The sequence below is a fragment of the Dermacentor andersoni genome, chromosome 4, assembly GCF_023375885.2.
Source record: "Dermacentor andersoni chromosome 4, qqDerAnde1_hic_scaffold, whole genome shotgun sequence".
NCBI lineage: Eukaryota > Metazoa > Arthropoda > Arachnida > Ixodida > Ixodidae > Dermacentor > Dermacentor andersoni.
In genome coordinates, this window is record NC_092817.1 from 55,755,706 (window position 1) to 55,774,526 (window position 18,821).

The 18,821-nt window shown below is 44.9% G+C and overlaps 2 protein-coding genes across 5 annotated transcripts; one reads left to right on the top strand and one right to left on the bottom strand.

The window, feature by feature from the left end:
• Positions 1-846: 846 nt before the first annotated feature.
• LOC126537194 (anaphase-promoting complex subunit 15B-like) lies at positions 847-3,108 on the top strand. 3 transcript variants are annotated; one of them, XM_050184381.3, is made up of 5 exons: positions 847-1,104; positions 1,180-1,239; positions 1,742-1,771; positions 1,847-1,969; positions 3,046-3,108. In XM_050184381.3, exons 1-5 carry the CDS (start codon positions 982-984, stop codon positions 3,055-3,057), a joined length of 348 nt encoding a protein of 115 aa, XP_050040338.1. In that variant the 5' UTR covers positions 847-981; the 3' UTR covers positions 3,058-3,108. The 3 variants fall into 3 exon arrangements, with proteins under 3 accessions (XP_050040338.1, XP_050040340.1, XP_050040341.1); XM_050184383.3 differs by lacking the exon at positions 1,742-1,771 and having other exon boundaries at positions 848-1,104; XM_050184384.3 differs by lacking the exon at positions 1,742-1,771 and having other exon boundaries at positions 848-1,104; positions 1,853-1,969.
• On the bottom strand, positions 3,014-10,726 carry LOC126537192 (polyprenol dehydrogenase-like). 2 transcript variants are annotated; one of them, XM_050184379.3, is made up of 7 exons: positions 10,064-10,725; positions 9,869-9,973; positions 9,705-9,776; positions 9,524-9,625; positions 9,254-9,461; positions 6,173-6,365; positions 3,014-3,420 (listed from the first exon to the last, which is right to left on the bottom strand). In XM_050184379.3, exons 1-7 carry the CDS (start codon positions 10,197-10,199, stop codon positions 3,202-3,204), a joined length of 1,035 nt encoding a protein of 344 aa, XP_050040336.1. In that variant the 5' UTR covers positions 10,200-10,725; the 3' UTR covers positions 3,014-3,201. The 2 variants fall into 2 exon arrangements, with proteins under 2 accessions (XP_050040336.1, XP_054929770.1); XM_055073795.2 differs by lacking the exon at positions 3,014-3,420 and adding an exon at positions 4,464-4,600 and having other exon boundaries at positions 10,064-10,726.
• Positions 10,727-18,821: the final 8,095 nt, after the last annotated feature.

The window sequence follows — 18,821 nt, forward strand, 5'->3', positions numbered from 1 at the left end:
TATTCCTAGGGAGAAGTACATTTTTCATCCACACTATAGATCCGAGCGGGTTGATCATAATCATAAAGTGCGTGAATTCAGGTCAAGAACCGATATGTTCAAGATGTCGTTTTTTCCTCACACTGTTCGAGAATGGAATGCTTTATCTTCATTTCTTGTTAATATTACTGACAATGAAGTGTTTGCATTGTCATTGTGACTGCCCTTGTAATATTTTTTTTCTTTTGTACAACCCCCCCACTATAATGCCACTGTGGCGCTGTGGGTAAATAAATAAATAAATAAATAAACCATGTCGCTCTTTCGGAGCCCACCTCCTGAAACTTTCCGTTCCGTGGGAAAGGAGGGCGGGAGGGTTTCGTCAGAAAATTTCGGGGGAGGGGAGGATTCGACACCCCAACTATCCCCCCCCCCCCCCCCTTTGGCTGCGCCAATGACTGGTGGTACGGTAAACATAACTGATGACTTCTTGCACGCAGGGTTCATTGCTTGAAGATATTAGCAGTTCTCATAAACATACAGTCGCTGTATAACGGAGAGCACAAAGACACTAAATGCAAATCTTGGTTACAGTGAAACTACTGAGTCACAGGTGACGTTTGCTTTAAACATTTACCAGAAACTGTAGCGGCATCGGCATTGTCCGTGCTTTTCTTTTTTTTCAAGTAGGTTATATGCTTTATAACCTCCTTGGCTTTTTTCCACTTTTTTTGTATGCGTAGGTTCCTTTGACTGTGAATTTACATGCATGTAGTGGCTACACCGCACTAACCGCACTCTCCGCGCATGACCGATCCGACTTAAAGGCAAAAGCCAAATCGACATCGACACATCGTCCAACAACATCCAACACAAGCCTAGGCCAGTTCGATCGTCGGGGCAGTTTTGTTTACGCTATATTTATGCTGGCGGTGGTTCGATTTGATATCTTGCGGGCGTTATGTTTCGCATGAAGGAGTTTTGAAATGCTAATTGGAATTAATGGAGGCGCCTGAATTTCCATCTCTACAGCCAAGAATAGCTGATCAGCCTTGGTTCAACATTGACCGTCCGTGTGATGATGAATCCGAGTTAACCCAACTAGAAAAAGAACACCAGAGCGCGGTACGTTTCACAGGTTGCAATGTTGCTTTGTTCGTTTGTTCTTGTGCTACATGTAGGTTGTGTATATCATTTCAGCTCACCAGCATTGCGCAGAGGCACAGCGACCTTATTCCGATCGGGAAGACAGCAGCAGAAGTAAGCTCCGCTGATTGTGGCACACACTAAATCACACATGTGCTTGCTTCTCAAACGGTCGTGGTCATAGTAAGCAAGCAATATAGAATGCTTTATTTCCTATGTCGCTGGCTTGTTTGCACATCGATGATATCGTTTTCTTTAAACATGTCAGGTGAACCTAAACGCGTGATCGATCCCTACAGGAATTTACATTCTCATTCGCCAGTTAGTGCTTGTGCTTGATATTCGATGAGACGCAGCGATACGTCAAAATAGTGAATGGTTCACGCCTTCGCCGCGTTTAACGCCAGCCGACGTCGTCTAATTTTGCAGGCGAACCGAACAGCTGCAGTGGTCAAATGTACTACGTCCAAAGTGTACTAGTGTCGCAAACTTTGCCCCCTGCAGAATAAACAAACGCAGACAAGCCAGCGAAGAATTCTCATTTCCATACATGTACGAAAGGTTTGGTGCCTTGGAAATGCAGCTGACTTATATTCGCTGTTAACCTTTACAACAGAGAATCCAGGTGGCCCACGAAGTGCTTGTCGTAAGGATTTAGACATTTAAACTGCGACATCTTTACGCTAAGTGTTCTTGTGTCCTAAGTTATGTTCTCGAAAAGTTGCAGGATGAAGAGGAGGATGACGATGAAGATGATGACAATGAGGACGACGAAAGTGACAGCAACGAGGATGAGGACGATGAGCTGGATGCAGACGACATCAACTATGATCAAGACTCACCTGTAAGCATTAGTGTGGTTCTCTTTTGGCTATGTGTGGGCACAGAAGTTGCAAAAACAGAACCAATATGTTTTAGAAACCATTCGAAGGACCCTTTGACAAAAGTGCACCATATGCATCATGAGATGTCTTTTAATACAAGGTTTGAAAGCCCTCTCATGGAGCCTTACGCATTTTGTGGCGCCTTGCTAAATTTGCAACTCTCCTGCAGTTTTGCCAACTTTTCACAGTGTTGATTTTGTTGATTATTGTGCAATCTTGTGGAGCAACAATACATCACCAGTCATTATTAGGTTCTGAAGTGCACAAGACTGTACATGCAAAGCCGTCTTGCCTTCAGCTGGTCATAAGACCAGACAGAAAAGCAAGAGCTGCATTGCTGGTCAACCCAATATTCAAACCTAGATATTTTGGATGCTGAAGCTGGTGCTATGTCACCAAATTACCAAAATATATATATGCAAAGCATGCATCCAGAAAAGCTAGCAATGCACTTAATGCAAGTCAGAGCATGCAGAAGTGATTTGACATTGAAGAGGAAGTACAATGCAACAAATTGTCCATGATCACATTGCGAACTAATAGGGCAATGAGGATAATGACCAAACGGGAGCTAGTATAACTATAAACGGTAGGAAAAGAATAATGGTTGCATCGCAGTACATGTGGTAGGCACGTAAAAGAAATTTAATGCCTGAATCTAATGATAGGTGTTATCTGTGCTGTGTGGGTAGCTGACTTTAAACAGCAGCATGAAGAAATATCTCTAATATAGGTAGTTTTGTGTTCGTCAGCATTATGAAAGGGAGTATAGCTCTTCGAGTTCTCGTGCATTAAACTGGCGGGTGCATGCATCTATGTGAAGATGTGCACATTTTACAAAATTCCTTTTGTTTGAGCAATATACTTCATTTGCTATGATTGGCAAATGCCATAGTCAAAGCCATAGTTCCACCAATGCCATAGTTCCACCATCAAACAGCAAGAGAAAGCCGTGTTTGTGAAAGAGTTGTGTCTATGTAAAAATAATGGTTGATGGCGATATGTATGTTATATCTTCTTTTTTATTTCTTTGCAGATGTTCCATTAGCTGCCATTACAAGTGATACGAAATTAGGAATAAACTGTCATATTTTACTTATGCCTGAGCAATTCAATTATTCTTGGCTACAAAAACCTCAGCCCTGCAGTTTGTCACATCCGTACACAGTTCAGTGCCTAGATTTCTGAAGTCTCAGGAGGCCAGCAGGATGTTCACAACGCTGGCACGATCGTTCAACCATGGCCTGAGCAGCACCCATGTCTTGTTCCAAAGTCTCTCTTGGATGGAGTGGTCGTTGCACACAGGGAGCGGCTGAGCCAGTGCACATTCCTCCAGGTAGCACCCACTGATGCCTTCAAGCTCATTCGAAAGTGCTGCATGCAGTACAGTCTTAACACTCTCTTCTGGTGTCTGTTCATAAAATATAAGAGAAATGAGAAACGTAAGATTTGTATAATCTGTGCCCAGCTGCAAATTTTCATTATGTACAAACAGATGGATTTTTATGTGAAAAGTTTCAGTTTGTTCACCACAGGGGGTCACTTGCTAAACCTGCATGTAATAAAAACTTTGTAATAATATTATCACTTACATACCTGCCAACCCTCCCGATTCGCCCGTGAGACTCCCGATTTTTTACTGAACTTTCCGATTGTACAATCACTCTCTGATATCTCCTGAAAAGTGGTCTGTTCACGCAATAATGGTTTTTGCGAAACCGGCACCGCGGAAGCTACAGCCACATCGTAATCGTCGGCATAACCAACAACGGCTGCACTAGCACCATCGGTATCATCGACTAAGCAGTCGACTACGGCGCCTAGTAAGCTGACTAAAGCCAGAACTACAGCAGACTGTAGCCAGAGCCAATGTAGCTCTTGCATCTCAATAATGCCTTCCTCCGTGGTGCATTGTTGCTGCTTGTGTGTATGATTAGTGTTGGCCAGGCCGTGGGTGTGTGGTGCACCGTGTAAAGTTAGAATCCTCGTGTGCTTGATGCCATGGCGCTATCAAAGCCCCATGGAAAGGTACTTGCAGAAGTTTTTGCGATCTTGCACTTATTAATTTCCGTGCTCTTTGACATCAAGAAAAGAAAAACATTTAGCATGTTGTACAACGTGTGGATGCGACGTCAGCGTGTCTCACGGTGGCAAAGGCGACTTGAAACTGCACGTTTCCACGGCGAAGCATCAAAGCTATATTCGCACCGCTGAGCAGCAAGACAACATACTCTACTTTCTGCAGAATAACTGCGACGACAGTGTCATACGTGTGGAGTGCCCGTTTACGGGATTCCTCGTCGAACATAACGTACCCCTTAGTGTCAGCGACCACGTTAGGCCTCTTCTACGGAAAATTTTTACAAAATGCGACGAGGCGAAGCATTATGGGTGTGGATGCAACTCTGAAGAATGTGGAGGTGGTCAACCTGAAATTTATTTCACAGGCATCGCTCTCGAGTCTTCGTTTCTTTATTCAGAGTTTCCCTCAGCTGATGTCCCGAGATTCCAATGAATCTGCTAAAGGTGCTTTAGATGCTCTCGAAGCTGAGTTTGTCACATTACAGGCGTACAGTCTTCCAGAGGACATTCTGGATCAAGAAAGGTAGGATGTGCAGTGGTCTATAGTTGGAAAAATGAAAAACACTGACGGAAAACATGTTTCACCGAGTTGCTATAGGGTGATGCTGGATTTGCTCGTGATACCGCATAGCTATGCAGAGTGTGAGAGTATGTTTAGCACGACGCGAAAAACTAGGACTGAATTCCGCTCATCGATGTGCAACACAACCCTCCAACACCTGCTGCTAGTGAAGGGCCGTCAATCTGGACCATGTTTTGAGCAAAGCTACTCCGACAAATTTATGAAGTGAGCAAAGTTTGCTACTGCAATGTCCCTGCAAAAGGGACTCGTCGAACACTGCCTGAAAGTTTCTGCCTGAAAGGCAGAATAGTTTCTACCTTTTATTTGGCATGTGCATGTTACGAATATATAAAAGTAGCTACCACGTCGCAAACCACTGAACAGCGTAGAAAAGGTTAGAAGTAACACGACAAGGTGAAAAAAAAATTAGTTGTATTAGCAACTCAGCTTTTTAGAATACCAAGAAAGCCACTCCCACCTTGAGAGGCTTGATAAGCCAGAAAAGACACTAGAATAAAAGACTGCTGGTGAAGCTGCATTGGGAGAATTTCCCACACCATGTCGCCATGATGTCATGACTTTCAATAGCATCTGCTCGAGCCCAGTCAATTTTTCATTGGTAAATATGGGCTACATGGTATTCTAAAAGTGTCAAAAACTGAACTTAGGAAGTTTTGAGAATTTTTACTGTGCCACACTGGCTGAAATATAAGAAGGTACTTTAAAATCCATGACACCACACTGATGTGCTCGTGCTGTTTTCTTTATTTTTTTTTTCTACTTTTTCTTTGGGGAGGAGTGTTCTGATATTAAAGATGGAACCTTGGTCTTTATTTTCTTCTTCTAGTAACCTACCCCTTAATGCAAAGTTAGGTCAGAGTTCTGGCAATACTTTACCAGTCTTGACTGATTTAGCATTTCTCTATGGCTGCCTCTTTAACCGCACACATTAACAATTGCCAAAATTATTAATTGTAAGAGTTGCATTACAAGAACTTCCCGATTACATAGTTGTCCTGCTTTGTTTTTATTTTGTGTAATTTATTAATTTTGTCATAATCTTTATGCATAACATTGTCATACTTTCAATAAGCTGAAATCTTCATAAACTAGTAAGCTGCACTTGTCCGGGCACAGAGTGGTTATAAATATTTTATTTTGCCATGTAGTGGTAGCTCAGTAACGCCGAATTATTGGTCATAGGCACTTATCTAGAGCAAAGGACATGTGACAGAAAAGCTCTGAGGCACTCTATTAATACACTGTTTTTGTTTTTTCTGAGCTATGGAACTTAGAGCCTCAAAGGCACATGTTTATAGAGATTGAAGTGTAAGAAACCAATGTCGCCATTTTGCTCAGATGGTAGCTATGACGACATATGCTCCAGAAAAGAGAACATTAAACAAGTGAAATGGAGGGCGTATGGACTTATTCATGAATTTATCGGCACTTTCAGCTGACCATGTGTTTTACTGCATTTACACACACACGCAAACACACACACACAAATGACGCTTACCTTGAAAACAAGGCTGGCAACTAGTGGGGCCCACCACACCCTCTGGTAAAGTTGAGTATTCACAATTCCTGGATGGATGCAGTTGACAGTCACAGGAATAGCTTTGGCTTGCAAACGCTTTCCAAGCGATATTGTGAACAGCACCTGTGCCAACTTTGACCGAGTGTAACCACGGTAACAGGAGTACATCTTTCTGTCACAGGAAAACAGAGGATAGAAGTGTAACACAGCCACACAGCAACAATTTGTATACTCTTCACTCATTCATGCAGGCTTAAAAGGCCCCTAAAATTTGTTTTGCAGCAGTAGCTGTATACCAGCCTACAATGAACATACAGCTGCAAGAATTTTTTAAAATGGTGCTGTAATAGCAAAGTTATGTGGGTTTGATGAACACCTAAGCAGCCATTGTGATTTCTTGCTTGTCTTTGCTACCCTCTTCACAGGTGCTCTTTTATCCTCACCAACTCCATGCAGTGCAGAAAAAGCTATAGGTCCCTTTAACCCACCAGAAGAAAACTCCTCTATTTCTGATCCTAACTGACCTCTGCACAATGTTAACTGAATGAAAGCTTTTTGGAAGTATCAGTAGTGGACAATTGGCGACCTTCCTTTCTTCTCAAAACATGCAGTCAGCTCTTGTCATGTTGGTGCTGTTATCTTTTGTCGTCCGACCAATTAACAGCTGTTAATTTAGTGACGCATGCAGGATTTTGCTGGCGTCACGAGTTGTGAAAGAGGGAACTAAAAAGCCTGCAGAGGAGTACAGGATTGTTTTTTGAATTTGTGGCTTCCTCGCAACACTTAGTGCTGCCACGTTTACTAAAGGTGATCATCACATGGTGCGTGTGTTCATTTAAAACTTGTCCGAAATATTGAAAGTGGTTTAGGGGCCTTTTAAGGTAATGCTCTAGGAGGAGGCTTTGTCGAAAGTATACAGGCCAACTTCCATGCTAATGAGTCCGAAATGGTCAAGACTGAGCTGAAAGCCTCCACTATGCCATCTCTCATAGCCAATCATGCTGCTTGTAGATGTTCAAACGTCATCAATCGATGGGCCAACAGCATCATCAACAGTGGATGCTCAGTAATAAACTGTTGCTGAGAATGCAGAGAATGTGACAGTTAAAAACTGCAGAGGGCCTTTTAGTCCTTTGAAAATCTGCCTTAGAGTATTGAGACACCAAATTGCAGTTACTTTTAATGCTTTGATTGTCTTCATGTAACATTGTTTCCTTCCAAAATAAAACCAACGATAAGTTTGTTTCCTAACTGTAAGCAGTGAAAACTGAAAGGCTAGTAAAAAAACTGATGACATTAACAGGTGCGATAATACAGATGGGCACCTGCGCTATCACATAAAGAGACAGCACATGTATAACCACAATACCAGCTATTTGTTGTTATAGAGTGCAATTATGTCCATTTGGGTACTAGTTCTTTCTTGTGACTCGCTTACTCTGCTTATCTTTCCCATTGATTTTCTTTTATAATATAAATATATATATAATACAATAATATTATTTTATTAACATTCATTAATACTTTTGCTGCACTTGCACGGAGTATTGGGCACAAAAGTTTTGTTGCATTTAATGACAGTTATCTGTTCTCTGTGCATAATATTCGCTTGTGATGTACGCTAAGCTGATATGAAAAACTGACTTATAGGTTGATCCTTTGCCATATAACAACTATTACTGTAATAAAGTAGCAAACAATACATACTTAAAGGCTATTAATTGTATCAGTAAGTTATACTGTGCACTGGTACAACAGCATTCTTTACACACTACAGCTTAAATATGCTTGATAATGCACCACTGTCAAGCAGCTAAGTAATTCTTTATTACTGCTATTAAGCTTACAAATTAAATACATGATGCAAAAAGTGCACCTGATGAAGACAAAACACAAAATCATTCCTGCACCTAGATATAAGGGCATGAAAAAGGACAGCAACTGCCAAAGTTAATAAAATTCCATACATTATGATGTCACCCATGGCCCATAATGCTGTCTTAGGGCACAACTGTATTACTTTACCAACATGTAATGATAAACAACGGTTGCACACGCACTGACAAATGTGAGTGAGTGGCACAGCCAAGTATTTTTGAAAAACAAAGTGTGCATAGATTTTGAAGGGCAGAGTAAAATTTACAAACATAAAACTATACTTGATAACATTTTAAGGTTTAACTTCATCGCTTAATGCTGCCTTGCATTGTTGCTTCCTGGGCTACATGTAAGGGTACAGTAATGCTTGGCCTTGAAGTAAATGTACTGCTCAGCTAACTGAATGACTAGCAACGCTTACCTCACTACAGCCCTTAGCACCACAGGGCTTCCTTTGAGCGATGGTGATAATGAAGAGTCCATCACGACGTTATGGAACATGCTTCACATTAAATGTAGGCTTAAATTGATTTGGCTTGCAAACAAGGCAATATGACTAGCTGCTTGATGCTGAGCTAGTAAATATGTTATTCATTACATAAACAAAATTATTACAATGGCACATTCATCAGAAAATGACAGCCACATGCTTGTGCTGTCTCCACTTTCAACTGCATGCCCTTCAATAACTGCCTTGGGGCATAGGGCATCTCATATCTGTTTCAACTTCCATTGAGGTCTGTGCTGCCTTGCAACAGTCCCAATATATTTGCTTCACATGTTGCGCATATTGGCAAGACAATATAAGCACAATAAGGTGCAGAGTAGACCAGCAATATTGTTCACTATGCATTTAAATCATGACACAAAAGTTATGCTGTTTGAGTGAGTTATTGTGGATGGCTGCATTGAATCAGTAAGCAGCCAACATAAAGTTTGGGTAGGTTTGAAACAGGCTGAGAGAAACATAATGGGCCGAACCTATGAAACAGCATACAGTGGCCAGTATCTTGAGTGCTAATTCCTCTTTCACAATGGCTGCAAAGTTATTTGCATTTGCCAATGGCCCCATCACCAAATTTTGTCACAGTTAAACTCTCTAGATAATGCTCACCTGCTGTTGAATGAATGTTTGGTGTTTAATGGCGCAAGGGCCATGTATGGCCAAAGATCGCCACTCACCTGCTGTTGAGGTCATCCAAGTTTATGCTCGCAGCTTTATGTGCACACGAAGATACATTAACAATTCTCGCTGTTGGTCCTTTGTTACCAGCAGCAACCAGCAGAGGCAGCAGCAAGGCAGTCAGTAGACAGTGGCCAAGGTAGTTAATGCTAATGTGCGACTCGAAGCCATCTTCTGTTTCCTGGTATGGCATCAGCATCACGCCAGCTTGACAAAAGACGACACGAGTGCAAATACTCTGTGTCATCAGGAGATTCAAGTCACCTTACCATTGCAAATAAGGAGGTCAAGTTTGCTTTCTCTTTTAAGTATATTTTCTGCAAATGTCTTTACAGAAGCCATTGAGGCCAGGTCAAGATGCAACAGCTCCACTGTAACAATGTTTAGTTTTGGTTAGGCAGTAACTAAGGGCACTTGTGCAAGAGTACAAATAAGATTGATTGGTAAAACCTTGTGCCGTAGGTTGGCCATCCAAAAGCAAGCGCCTTCGCTCTTCCTTATCGAAGTTGGTGTCTGGACTTCCTAAAACAAACAACACATATTAATATATTTAGAGCAACATTACTAATACAAGCTCGTTTTCGCCTGCTCTTTGGTTAGAAAAAAATTGTTACCATCAATAACTCGAGCGCCCAGAGATAAAAGCGCTCGCATTGTCTCGTGCCCTATGCCTCCTGATCCTCCCGTCACTACAACAGTTTTGTTCATCATGTAGCCATCTGAAATATATGGTATCGGCCATCAGATGCAGAAGTGTGTCTAGGCAGCTTGGATGCACATAAGCAAACCAATACACATCGTTAACTTACATGACATCTGCTCTGGCGGCGAGAGCTGACTTTTTATCCGCAGCAGGCACTCCCAGAGAAGGTAATAGGCTGACAGGACGTATAACCAGAGCATGTCCTTAACAAATAAAACCACATGGTTGATGAGCGAACTCATGTTTCCTCAATTAATACTTTCAACTGTTTAACCAGCTGAGCTGCCAAGCTGTCTCGGAGATGCGGGTGCCGACGTTTCCACTGCGCTGTCGACTGCTGAAAGCGAACGCGAGCCAGTCCGCAGGTATTCTGTGGCGCAAATACAAAACAACAGTGACAGCCGGCGACGACAGATCGCTTCAAGGTGCAATGGTTGAAACCAGCTGTTTGCACTGTGTTCGCGGCTCCCGCGCGCGCGTCAAGCCAAGATCACGTTTTTGGCAAGTTGTTTCCACAGGCGCTGCCTCTTCCTTCCTTGTCAGAGACCTTGGACCTTGCGCGCTATGCACAAGCACATGTGATCGCATACGTTCGACGCGCTAAGACAGCTCAAACGGTGGTAGCAGCGTCTCTGATACAAGCAACCACAGCTGGTCTTTTTCCCCTCCATGACGTTTCGCACCGACAAGCGCCGAGCTTCGGTTTTTTTTCACGTGGAGTTCACGACCACCATCGCATCCTCGCAAGCGATTACGATAGGTTCTCTGATTCTCATTCAATAAAACCAAACACGAAATGCCAGAACGGTGGAATGAAGTTAATTGTTTTCCCGCATCGTGCTCTAGAACATGTTTAAAGTAAGTGGTTATAAACTTTTACAGTGCTGCCATATAAAGCACATGTAATAACTTTAGTGGATCGCGCGGGAGATTTTGAACTGCCGTAATTCTAGTACAGTCGAGTGAATCGTAGATTTGTTCACGAAGAGCTCGAAAACGTAAGCCGCCCCATAAACCGCAACACAATCCGAGTCGTCGCTACTGTATCTCGCCTATTGTTCAAGAAAAGAAGTGTCGCGAGAGCCAACACGAGTAAAAACGGTATGTGCCCGCGGAATATATGCGCGATATGCCGCACGCGTCGGCAAGAACAGGACCACGACCTACTGTATAGTAGGTCGTGAACAGGACAATCAAGATCGTTAGACCTGGGCAAATAAAACAGTGGTTGGCAGGGGTGTTCTATTTTTACTTCTTTTTAGACCACGGAGGAAGAGCCACTACTGGTACTGCTTGCTTCCATTTTCTGAACCAGGCACAGTTCAATCATAGAGAAAGAAATTGTTCAATCCTGTCCGCATAGCGTAGCCTAAAGTAGGGTGTCAACCCCCCCCCCAATTTACCCCTTTCCTACGGAACAGAAAGTTTTAGAAGGTGAGCTCCGAAAGAGCGACATGGATCAAAGGGCAAGCTTCAATGCGAAGGCAAGGCGAGGGCTAATGGCGATCCGAAGGGTGGTGTTGTCATGGGCGCGATCCCCTCCCCCATGGACCGAACATTGCGGCCCCACTCATGGCGCGCCTCTACACCTCAGTCCACATCGTGTTAACCATAACTGCTAGGGGGGGGATCAGCGGTAAACATTCCACACGCACATAAACATGGGACGAGCGGCGTAAAACTTGGAGGCATTGTTGCTCCCCACTAGGCCTTCGTGTCGTCGAAGAGCTTCTTATTTCTGGCAGAAATGACGTACAGCGCGAAGGACAAGGACTGCGAGAGACGACAAACACTGTGCTGTGTCCTCTCTCGCAGTCCTTGTCCTTCGCGCTGTATGTCATTTTTTATCATGAATTACCAACTAGCCCAAGCAACCACCCTAGTTTATTTCTGGCACTTGACCGAATCGTCGATTGCGCTGCGCGGAAGAAAAGCATTTCGAAAATATTGCGACTTGCTTGCTTAGAAAACGCAGAATAAGCACCCCCTACAGCACCTTTTTCTTTCCTTTTTTTTTTTTTCGCTTTGTCTCTGACTTTCATCCTGTTAATGAACTTGACAAGAGCTTGCTGTTAGGCTAATTTGTACACGCTATTACGAAGGAAAACACGGCGAAAAACGGGGCAAGAAAGAAATACCTACAGAACGCTGATTTGCGTACGGAAAAATATATCAAGGACAGGGGTGCTGGGCCAGGGATGTCAAATAAGCGCCACAACAAACAGTGGGGAGGGCAGGTAGGTGAGTGGCCAGGAAGTCTACGCAGAAACAGAAATATAGGAATCTTAGGGGCCGCCACGCCGTTCAACAACTCGATGAATGTTGAAGAGTGCGACAGCCAGTGACTAACAGACAGACAGATAACTTTAATTAGGTCCTGAGGTACGCTACCGCTCAAGGGGGTAAAGCAGCGGGCCGCTCCCACGTCAGGACGGGTATAGGCCGAGCCTCACCGCCGCGTCGTGAACCCTCTGGACGGCCCTGAGTTGATGTACAAGGTCTGAGCTCCTGAGCATGGAGCTCCATTCCTCTTCAGTCGTGCCTTGAGGACCCTGTAATGAGAGGCACTACCAGAGCATGTGATCTAACGTACAAGCGGCGCCACAATCTGGCCATGTTGGATCAAGGCCTTCGATAAAATGGCTGTGGGAATAAAGACTAGGGTATGACCTGGTATGAAGCATGCGGAAGGTAGATGCCTATGCTATAGAAAGCCTCTCATGAGGAAGGGAGAAGACCCTCCTGCCCAACTGATAATGTTTGATGATCTCATTAAAAGTGAGGAGAACGTCCCTAAAGACCGCTAGATCCCCCAGGCTGCCCAGCGCAGTGAGTTACTTCGCACGCTCGGACGTGGGCGATCTCGTTCAGGTTAGCCATGGAAGCCAGATGTGATCCGAGGTGAGCCGGAAACCAGGTGATTGGGTGAGGAGAAATATCCCTGTGAGCTAAAATGCGAGTTACTTCAGCTGATACCGATCCGGAGGTCCCGATACAGTCTTTGACTATGGGACCTCCTTCTGCATACTAAATACTTGTAATGTGACCCAACTTCTAATAATAAAAAATTCTGATTCTGATGAAAGGCCCTGACCGCTGCTCGTGAGTCTGTGTAGATATGTTGCTTAGAATCGTCAAGGAGAGCGAGGGCGATAGCTACCTGCTCAGCCTTAGCAGGACTGGCGTTCCTGATAGAAGCAGAATGGAGAACAGAAACTGTGTGATCAATCGTGGCGCCGAGAAGTTGGCCGATCGACAGTACTGCGCCGCGTCTACGAAGCATGCAGGCACCGAGTTTGCACGAACGTGTTTGAGCAGGGCTTCACCCCTGGCCCTCTGCCTCCCCGCATTGTGCTGTGGGTGCACGTTGCGGGGAAAAGGAGAGACCGTAATGTAAGCCCTTTGTCCTTATTGAGATTATGTTTGCTTTCCTCTTGTAGAGCTGGACTACACCCTAGAAAGGCCAGGATGCTCCTGCCCGTGGCCGAGGAGGAGAGCCTGGCCATCTGAGCCGTATGCTGTGCCTCGATTATCTCTTCCAACATGTTGTGAATACCCAGTTGCATGAGTCGGTCCGTGCTAGTACGCGAAGTGACTCGTAGCAATCTCTTGATGCTCTTGCGGATCAGGAAATTGAGCTTAGCCTTTTCAGGACTCTGCCAGTAGTACATGGCAGCAACGTAGGTAATGTTGCTCATTAAAAAAGCGCGGAACACCCTTAGTAAGTTGTCCTCCCTGAGGCCACCTCAAGAGTTGGAGACTAGTGATGAGCCGAACCATACTTTCCGTTTTAGCTCTGATCTTGTTGATGGTCTGCCCATTAGTGCCATTAGCCTCTATAAGCACGCCAAGAACTCTGATGACCACTACCCTAGGGATGAGATGACCAGAGCTGGTGCGAAGCTTTATATTGACGTCCGAAAGGGAGACCCAGCCCCTTGGTTTGACACCCCTTCTCTTGGGTCTGTACAGCAAATATTCCCGACTTGCTCGGATAGAGTCGGAGTCCGGTTCCACTAAGGAAAGCCTCGGTGTAATCCACAGCCTGTTGGAGTGCCTCCTCTATTCTACCCTCGCTGCCGCCCGTGCACTAGATGGTGAAGTCGTCGGCGTAAAGGGTATGATGTATGCCCTCGATTTGCGAGAGCCTCTTGGAAAGCCCACAGAGAGCAATGTTGAATAAAAGTGACGAGATCACCGAACCTTGTGGACTACGTTTGGAGCCAAGTACGAGGGGTTCTGATTCGAGATCTCCTATCTTAATCGTGGCCCTTCTGTTTTTGAGGAAGGAACTGATCAACGCATGGAATCTATGCCCCAAGCCAAAACTACATATGGATTTGAGAATATGCATGTGCGAGAGATTGTCAAATGCTTTCTCCAGGTCAAGTCCCAGGATTGCCCTGGCATCTCTCGCCTGATCGTCGATAATCTGACGTTTGATCAACTTCATGGTGTCCTGGGTCGAAAGTGCCGGTCGGAAGCCAATTATGTTGTACGGAAAGAGTCCGTGTTCTTCAATGTGTTTAGAAATGCGGGTGTTAATGACGTGTTCGGCCATCTTGCCTATACAGGATGTAAGCAATATGGGCCTGAGATTAAACAGATCCAGGGGGCGTCCCGGTTGCGGGATAAGGATGACTGACGCCAGTTTCCACGCTTTCGGGACGGCGCCCGGTTCTCACAGCCTCTTAATCTCGTCCGTGAGAGTTTGTGTGGAAGCATCGTCCAGATTACGAAGGAGCCTATTAGAGATCCCGTCCGGGCCCGGGGCCCAGCGCCCATTCAGTCCCATGAGGGCCTCCCTCACTTCAGACGTGCTGAACGGTTCGCCTAGAGGCTCCGCGTGCGAACCCTTGTAAGGAGGATATAGTTGGCGTCGCATGAGAGATCAATGGGCAGATATTTTTGCGCCAGTATTTCGAGTATTTCTTGGTCTGAGTCTTCCTGTTTGGCCACATGGAGAATTTTGGCGCCATCTGCACTGCTGAGCCGATCCCGGGTATGTGCATACAGTGCCCGTGTCTATATGCCACTAGGTGTGTCGTCATGTTAGTTGGATTGTGCCATCGTTGTCATATACACTCGTTGTCATCCCATTGCCTTCATGCCGTCGATCTCACGCTGTCGTCATAATACTATCTTCCTCATTTCAGAATTGTTATACGATTGTCACGCCATCGTCGCCATAGCACCTTCGGCTGCGCCATCGTGTACTTGGGTATCCGGTGAGCGCTCAAGCACCGAAGAGGGGTGTAGTAGCTTAAACGAGAATGCTATCAAACGTCACCTACACTGAAGTGTCCTAAAAACCCCTAAGCGATTTCGTACGCTCGAGATCGGGAGTGATAACGCCTGTCACCCACGCCCCGGCTAGCGCTTCGCATTACACAATCGTAACCGTGCTGTATCAGAATGACTGTTCAAGAAAATATCTGTATATTCAAGTCGTCTTTCGCTTATTTATCACATTTAGATATTTCTAAATTCATACCTCGAGCGCACTTCTAAAATCCGCCCGAATCTTGGCCGATCTCCCTGAATGTGTAGGTGTCACTGGCTCATCATCATTAGCAGCAGCAGCAGCAGCGAAGATTCCGTGGATCGGCGATGTACGAGTTGCGACATTTCGACACTCTTGGACAATCGCATCAAGCATGCGGGCGCGTGCGTAACTTTTCGTCCAAACCTCGTGCCTTTAATGGATCGCAGTGCACGGGGACAGAATGGGGGGAACCAGTCGACGTTCGGATGAGCGACTGCGTTTAATAGGTGACTTGCACTTTTGCAGTGGAAGGGGTTCGTCCATGACACGTGTTGTCTCCAATTCATTCAGCCACACAGCTGTTTCGCGGTGTGACGAGAGCGCGGTCTCAGCGCGGTCTGGTCGTCCCCTCAGCAACACATCGTATATGCGACGGCACGGTCGGGACGCGCAAGCCCGGGACGCCCGCGATAACTTCAGATGGATTCCTGCCGGTTGCAGAGCTGTGCCTTTTTCTCTCTCTCGCTCTCTTTTTCCTTTTCTTTGTGCGTTGGTCGCCTTCGTCTTGCCCCTTCCACTCGCTTTTTCTGTTGTTGATGCGGACGTTGTTGACGTTCTTGCTACATTTTGCTTTTCCCTCGATGCTTTCCCTAGATTTCCGTGGAAAAGAACGGCGAAGCTTCCGAGTTTTTTTCCGCTCGACGTTGCCTGAATGAGGCGCGAGGTTCAGCCGGCTCACGGAGCCGATAGTCTGAGCGCCGCCATTATTATACGGGCCTTCTATTCGTACAGAACGCGCGTGCTTATCAAGTGAATTTTGCGCGTATGGAACAACAAACTTTGAATTTCAATATGTTGTGCGTCCTCTATTTTATTCTTTTTAATTATTTTTGTTACTCGTTTGCACATATCAGGTCTCTTACCTAGGCGCCTTGTCATGGGCAGGCACGGCGCTTGTCAAATAGGCCAGTAGAGCTACACGCACACATATATACCCACGATGCCACTAGCGGACAATTTCATAAGTACTCATTTAAGCTTAATTAAAGATACAAATGGCTGAATAGTACCGGCGTATACGAACCATAAAAAAGAAGAAGGTTTGACTATGTTCACTGCATGCTGAGAAAACAACCTCAAATTATGCGATGTTGGTATCTAACAGTTTCATTACAATACTGGGAAAGAAAGAGATAATAAAGTAACTGCCAAAGCAAATGAAATTTAAAAGAGATATTGAAAGTGCGGATTAAAAGAAAAATACCTGCATTTAGTTTCTCATTGTCTTGAAATATGATTCCGGAAATGCTTATAGCGATTTTACTGCTCTTGTTCAATGAAAACAAATATAGCAAAATACATTGAGTATTATTTATTTATCTCTAAAAATCACTGGATAGTGCAACCTTTGTCATGATGAGTTAACTCGTCGTCGGCAGTTAAGGAGTTAAGCAGTACACCTGTCTGCGTTAATAACAGCCGCAGTGGGAGCTAATGGGCAGCTGTCTTGTGGGGCTGCTTTCTTTTTTCTCTTGAGGCTATGTAGCAGTGTCAGCGTCTTTGTCCCTTCGCCGCCTCTCACAGCCTGTCATCTCTGCAGTAAAGCCTATTCTCCGTTGCGTTCTTTCTTACGTGCGTTTCGCATTCCGTAATTTTCATTCCAAGATGGGCGTACTCGTCCTTGCCGCGATCTCTTCCACCGTGCAGAACTTTCTCCGTCTTACTTAGCCCATCGGTGATGACGAGTATCTGCAGTGTGCCCCAAAGCTATAGGCCTAGACTGTGAGCGGGCGGTAGGACGCTGACGAAGACCATCATGTAGAGGACTATAATGGAGACTCCTTCGTATACTCGGTCATCGTCCAGCAAGATCTCAGCAACATAGTCTTTATCTGATATTATTGTATCGTTTTCGTTTTCTTTATTTCTTCTTTGCGTCGCACTCCTATTGCAATGCAGCCTTTGTGCCTTAGGGTTGATCCTGCGATCCACTATAAATATCCTCAGTGGGCTTTTGACGTTGAATTCAGTAGATAGCTTTAGATTAAGGGATGCAAGCGGCTTGCGTACGCGGGAGAACTAGGGGCCATGACACCGCGCATGTGCAGACATCTACGTCTGGATCTGCGCCTGCGCAGTATCTTGCGTCCACTTGCGTCCCTTAACCTAAACCTCTCCAATGTCTTCCTGGAATCGACTGGCAGGTAAGACATAACAAACGAAAGTCAGCTGATGATATATATGTATATATGAGAGGCACAACTTCGCGGCTATCTTCGGTTTATTTGCCCAACTGTTTCGGTCGGTGGACCAACTTATTTATGTATATATATGCCTGCAGCTTTATGTGACTACCCGAAACCAAAAAAGATGGTTCATTGAAAAAAGAAATTGCAAACGATGCCCTAAGATGTTGCAGTAAAGGCTTTGGATAATTTTCAAGGCACACTTTGACGAAAATATAGCATCAGATTTGACCAAGAAACATGTCCAATGACGAAAGGAGAGGAGGATCGGTGCATAAAACGATCATAATAAAATTTGGGCCTAGATGGTTAACTATATAATTAATGCTGCGGAGATGCTGTGCTTCAGTATAGCATTAGTACCCACGACGAGTAAAGTGTGCCATAATTGTAATTTTGTTTTTCGTCACCAATTTCCAACCAAGCTACCCCTACTTCGTCTGTGTCTATCTTTTCTTATTCTCTTTCACCCAGCGTGTAAGGAGCACGCGAGGGGAGCATTCCGTTAAAATATTTACCATTGTCTTCTTGGACTCATCGGTGGTGGCGGGTAACTGAGAGAACATTGGTTATACTGTATAGTCAAACCTCCATTTAATGAAGCCCGATTTTACAAAACTGTATATTTAACGAAGTGATTTCGATTCCCCAAGGCACATTAGTACACCCTATGTTGAAAACATCGAAACAACGACGCAAATTCAACGTTTCGCCCGATTCAACGAAGTTCTTTCTTTCTTTGTTTTTTCTTCTGGCATGGTTTGGGGGGTGGGGTGGAGGTGCTTGGTCCATTTCTGGCAACCACCCAATTTTTGGCCGCGATCCCCTCCCCTGTTGTGGGAGCGTGGCATTAGCCTTCAGGTCAACAGCACGAGCTATATGAGAGTCCATGCCGCAGTACGACTTGACTGCCATCGAGGCTGACGCGTTAACTATAGCATAAACACTTCGACGACGCGACAGCGTGCGGATATAGTATGCATGTGATGTTGCCAAAGCCGAAGCGAAATGTAAGGCACACGTGCGAAAACCCTGGAGATGGGTCGGTTAGATCCGTAAAAATGGGCAAAAATTAAACCCCGCGAACTGTTTCAGCAGTGAATACCCATTCAACAAGCGCAGGAAGCAAAGGC

What these genes read in the sequence shown, in the direction of transcription:
- LOC126537194 (XM_050184381.3), top strand. Translation starts at nt 982, where the DNA reads ATGGAGGCGCCTGAATTTCCATCTCTACAGCCAAGAATAGCTGATCAG. An exon ending in TCGGGAAGACAGCAGCAGAA is followed by an intron (nt 1,240 to 1,741) that starts GTAAGCTCCGCT and finishes CCTTTACAACAG; the next exon opens with AGAATCCAGGTGGCCCACGA. An exon ending in TGGCCCACGAAGTGCTTGTC is followed by an intron (nt 1,772 to 1,846) that starts GTAAGGATTTAG and finishes GTTCTCGAAAAG; the next exon opens with TTGCAGGATGAAGAGGAGGA.
- LOC126537192 (XM_050184379.3), bottom strand. Translation starts at nt 10,199, where the DNA reads ATGAGTTCGCTCATCAACCATGTGGTTTTATTTGTTAAGGACATGCTC. An exon ending in GCCGCCAGAGCAGATGTCAT is followed by an intron (nt 9,974 to 10,063) that starts GTAAGTTAACGA and finishes CATATATTTCAG; the next exon opens with ATGGCTACATGATGAACAAA. An exon ending in TGGCCAACCTACGGCACAAG is followed by an intron (nt 9,626 to 9,704) that starts GTTTTACCAATC and finishes ACATTGTTACAG; the next exon opens with TGGAGCTGTTGCATCTTGAC.